This window comes from Nannospalax galili, unplaced genomic scaffold (genome assembly GCF_000622305.1).
Source record: "Nannospalax galili isolate Female #2095 unplaced genomic scaffold, S.galili_v1.0 scaffold2049, whole genome shotgun sequence".
NCBI classification, from domain to species: Eukaryota; Metazoa; Chordata; class Mammalia; order Rodentia; family Spalacidae; genus Nannospalax; species Nannospalax galili.
Genome location: NW_008360170.1, coordinates 75,630 through 80,416, shown reverse-complemented (window position 1 = coordinate 80,416; position 4,787 = coordinate 75,630). Strand labels below are relative to the sequence as shown.

General features: G+C 35.8%; 1 protein-coding gene across 1 annotated transcript in view; it reads left to right on the top strand.

Moving 5' to 3' along the window:
- Positions 1-4,787, top strand: part of Acap2 (ArfGAP with coiled-coil, ankyrin repeat and PH domains 2) — a 156,052-nt gene that overhangs the window by 89,296 nt on the left and 61,969 nt on the right. Inside the window, exon 7 of the mRNA XM_029559193.1 lies at positions 2,031-2,075. Within this exon, the coding sequence (XP_029415053.1) occupies positions 2,031-2,075 (45 nt within the window). The remainder of the gene's footprint in view (positions 1-2,030; positions 2,076-4,787) is intronic.

The window sequence follows — 4,787 nt, the reverse complement described above, 5'->3', positions numbered from 1 at the left end:
TCCAGCACCCACATGGTGGCTAACAACTATCCATAACTCCAGTTCCAGGGGATCCAGTGCCCTCTTCTGACCTCCTCAGGTATTGCATGACATGGATGCACTCACATACATGCAGGCAATACACACATATACATAAAATAAAAATAATAAATAAAATTTAAAAAAGATTTTAAAAAGACTGACTTAATGTAATAAATTTTTTATGTAAGGAGGTTTAGCTAATACATAATTTATTATGTAACAAGTTACGCGCTTCCTTTGAAGTTCATCTAACAGTACTAAATTAGTTTCTTTGCCCACATCCTTGTAACTACTAGCTTGTCTGATTTCACTCATGAGAAATTGATTTATTTTATGGCCAAAATGGCTATTTTAGAGACTAGTAACACACATCTACAAGTGTAAAGTTGGTCGCACTGTAGCTTCTCAAGTATTTGAATTGACCCTTTGTTATGAATTTGAATTATTAAAATTTCCAAATAGGAAAAAACAGGATCTAAAACAGAAACACTTCTAACACTTTTCAGAGTTTAAATAGTCGGTTATTTGTGGCCTTGGTCAAGAGTATTTGGATGTTGATGTGCTCCTCTAAACTGAATAAGGTATGCATCAGAGAGGCAGAAGAAACTAAGGCTTAGTAAGAAAGTAAGATTTAGCATTTTCTTGGTCTATTTTTTTTTTTAGACTGCTTTAAAATTATCTTATGAATTTGGGAGAGAGTTCAATGAGGAAGACACTATAATCTTAGCAAAGAGTGAATGAGCCTCTTTTGGATCAACATTTTATTTAAATAATTGATAATAATAGTAAAAAAATTTTTATGAGAGTAGAATTGCAAAAGATCCTGTTAAAGGCAAATCTCTTTTTCCTGACCTTACTCTGTAGCCAAGGATAACCTTGAACTCCTGATCCTCCTGCCCCTACCTCCCCAATGTTGGAATTATAAGCATGTGCCATGATTCCTGGTTTGGGCAGTGCTGAGAATGGAACTCAGGACTTTATGCATGCTTGGCAAGCACTGTACCAACTGAGCTATAGCCCTGACCCTGAAAATCTCTTACTTTGCTGGTATTCAGTAAGTTGATTATAATTAAAATATTTAGATCCAGTACTTTAGCAAATATTTCTAGAGTGCATATTGTGTTCTCTGTGGGGACTAGGACTGAAACTAAAACAAAGACTCTGATCTCATGGAACTTATACTTTGGGTTGGGAAAACTTAATAAGAAAGTAGCAATAAATGCTATTGGTAAAATAAGTAGGATTGTTACACCAGAAAATGTGTCCAGTGCTGTGTTAGACTTTTCTGAGAAGATGGTATTTAGGTAAAGATCTGATTAGTGATGATGGTCATGTGCCATGAGGGCAGAACCTCCTGACATGGAGACAGAACAGTACAAAGGCTACAGGACAGCTATAGGGGGTGGCTGTAGCATAGAAAGGGGCAAGAAATAGAAAACTAGGTTGGAGAGGGTGGTGGGGGCCTCATCACAATGGGCCTTTGTGGATGTGGTAGGAAGCTACAGGGTTTCAAAGTAGAGGTAATATGATCTCATTTATATTTGAAAAAGATCTTTCCCATACCTGTATGGAGAATGAATTGTAAGAAGGCAAGAAGGGAAATGGAGAGACCCGTTCATGGTCCCCCCAGAAAGGGTATGACAGTGGTAAATGATGAAAACTACACTGAGGCTGTATGTTGAATCTTGCTGTGTGTGTGGATGAAGAGGTTGGGAATAGATGAACCTGACACAGGTTCAAGTATTGAAATAGTTCTATCACAACAATGTTATGATGTTAAAGAACCAGTTTTTCATTGAGCTAAGAAGTGTTTGAGTATTTCATTAGTGTGCATATCTTAACTCTTTTAGCCAAAATAGGGTTAAAAATGAAAAACTCAAACTTTATTATATTTATTTTATTTTAGGGAAAGCATTAAATCATTAGAATAAACAGGTTTTACGATATTGTATTAAAGATTAGTGTTTAAAGTAGTTCATGGATGATTAACTAAGTGTGTTTTCCCCCAGATTAATGTTCTTCAATCAAAAAGGAGATCAGAAATCCTGAAATCAGTAAGATATTGAAATGATGTTTAAATGTCTTAACATAAAACTATATGTATTTGTTTATAGTCCTCTGTAATACATACATTCTGGGTTCATAATTGCTATTAGTTCTTTTTGAACTTCATTTCTTATGCTATGCCTGTTTCATGTTATAGTTGCTTATGAGTGTCTGTTTTACTTACATTCTACAAGCTCCACAGAGAGACTCTACTGCTTTCGTTTGACTTTCTATTATTCTAATGTGATGTTTTTACATGTATTATTTACCTAATACTTTTGGAAAACAGCTAGGAATGGTGATTGAAAACCTGTGAGAATATTTCAGGATTTGTTTTGAAACTTAGAAAATATTCTTGCATTGATGTTTTGAATTTTCTCTTATTTGTGTAAATATTTGAGCTTACGATTTTGTGGGAAGAGTAAGGTTTGGAGAGTTTCCCCTTGAGGTTGATTGATGATGTGGTATGCTTTTGGTTTGTTCTTTGTATGGAGTTAGATGTGATGAAATTTGAAGTTCACTGGATTTTTTTTCTTTCTTTTGCTTAGATTTTTTTTTTTCTTTTTTAAACCTATGGTGACAGTGTTTTTTTTTTTTTTTTTGGTTTGGTTTTGGTTTTTTTTTTTTGTCTTAAACCTAACAAGGAGCTAAAGAGGGTAGTCTGATGTGGCATTGTATGCTTTCTCATTTTGAGAACTTTCTCAATAATATCTTTAAATTTATTTGCAGAAGTTTTGTCCCCAATAGCTCTAGATCCTTGTCTCCATCTCCAAAATTTTCCTAAATTTTTATTTGATGCAAGTATCTTATCAGGTAACTACATTGTACTTCCTGTTTTGTAAAAAATGACATTTACCTGCCTCACCCACCCCTCCATACTTGCCAGGTTGACAGTAATGTGCAGACAGTAATGTTTTATCCTGGCTTTTGTGGGCAGTTGGAATTCTGTCACATGAATATACTAGCAATAAAGGGCTAGCTGATAAGTGTGGAGGCTTTCCATCTTCTTGTCTCTCTTGTACTTACTCAGCTGTATCTTGTAACAAGAGAGCAGCAGTCAGTAAGCTAATGTTTCTGGCTGTGTTCCAATAAAACCTGTATGTATGAGCACGAAGTTTGAATGTCATATAATTATCACATCATTAATTTTGTGTGTTCTTTTAATTTCTGTCATTTAAAATGTAAAAATGATTCTTTGCTTAGGAGTCATCTAAAAACAGGTGGTAGGGGTGAGTGTAATTTGCAGGTCAAAACTTGCCAGCATTGAATGTACTATATATTATTTCCATTAATGGACGTTTAAGGTTTTCATGTTTTTGACATTAAAAACATATTGTAATGATCATTCTAATGGATAATGTGGTTGTTGCTTTAGTTATATTTATAGACAAGGGACTACTTAGAATTTAAAAAATTATTACAGCTGGGTGTGGTGGTACACACCTTTAATCCCAACACTTGGGAGACAGAGGCAGGCAGACCTCTGTAAGTTGGAGGCCAGCCTGGTCTACATTGTGAGTTCCAGGCCAGCTAGGGCTACAGGGAGACCCTGTCTCAAAAAGACCGAAAAAAAAAAAAAAAAAACTACATTTCAGGGCGTACATGGAAGTCAGAGGACAACTTGCAGAAGTTAGTTATCTCCTTTTACCATGTGGGGCCTTGAGATTGGACTCAGATTGTCAGGCTTCGTGGCAAGCACTTTTACTCATTGGGCCATCCAGCTGTCCCTACTTAGAGTTTTCAAATGTTGAAAAGACTTTTTAAAAATATAGCCAAGGACTGGAAAGATGGCTCAGTGATTAAAAGCACTGCCTGCTCTTGCAGAGGATCCAGTTTTGAATCCCAGCACCCACATGATAGCTAACAACTGTCTGTATCTCCACTTCCAGGCGTTCTAACACCTTCTTTTGATCTCTGTGGCCATTGTATAACATGAGTGCACCTGCCTACATGCAAGCAATACATTCATATACTTAAAATAAAAATAATAAACAAAATATGAAAAAAGATTTATAAAAAAGATACAACCAAATTTCAAGTGTTATAAAATATGTTCACTAATAGTGAGAGTGAGCATGTCTCCACTAAGTTTACCAACACTTGTCTCCTCACATTTGCCCATTGATGTTACAGATAAAATTTGATCTCAGTGTTAAATTTTGCTTTTTGTTACTGCAGAGCGTGATCATTTTCCCATATATTTTCTGGCTATCTGTGTACCATATCCATGCCATCTTCCTTTTCCTCTGTTGAAGTTTTCATTGTTTTTCATTCAGATTCAGCATGTGTATTTTCCTAGTTTATGCTTATCTTTTTGGGGGGTCTCCATGTAACCCCAGTTGGCCTGGAACTCACTATATAGACCAGGCTGGCTTTGAACTCACAGAGATCTGCCTGCCTCTGCCTCCCGAGTACTGGGATCAAAGGTGTGTGCCACCACTCCCAACTTTATCATTTTTTTTTAATATGCTTAGTATATTTTGATGTATGGGTATATTTCCCATTTTTATGTAATCTTATTAATTCATTCCCCCTTTTTATAATTCAATGGCTTAAATTTTTTTTTTTTTTTTTTAATCTTTGAGACAGGGTCTTCATATAGCTCCAACTGGCCTGAAACTTGCTCTATTGACCAGGCTGGCCTTGATCGATCAGTCCCCTGCCTCTGCTTCCTGAGTGCTGGGACTAAAGGTGTATGCCACCATGATTGTCTAAATTTT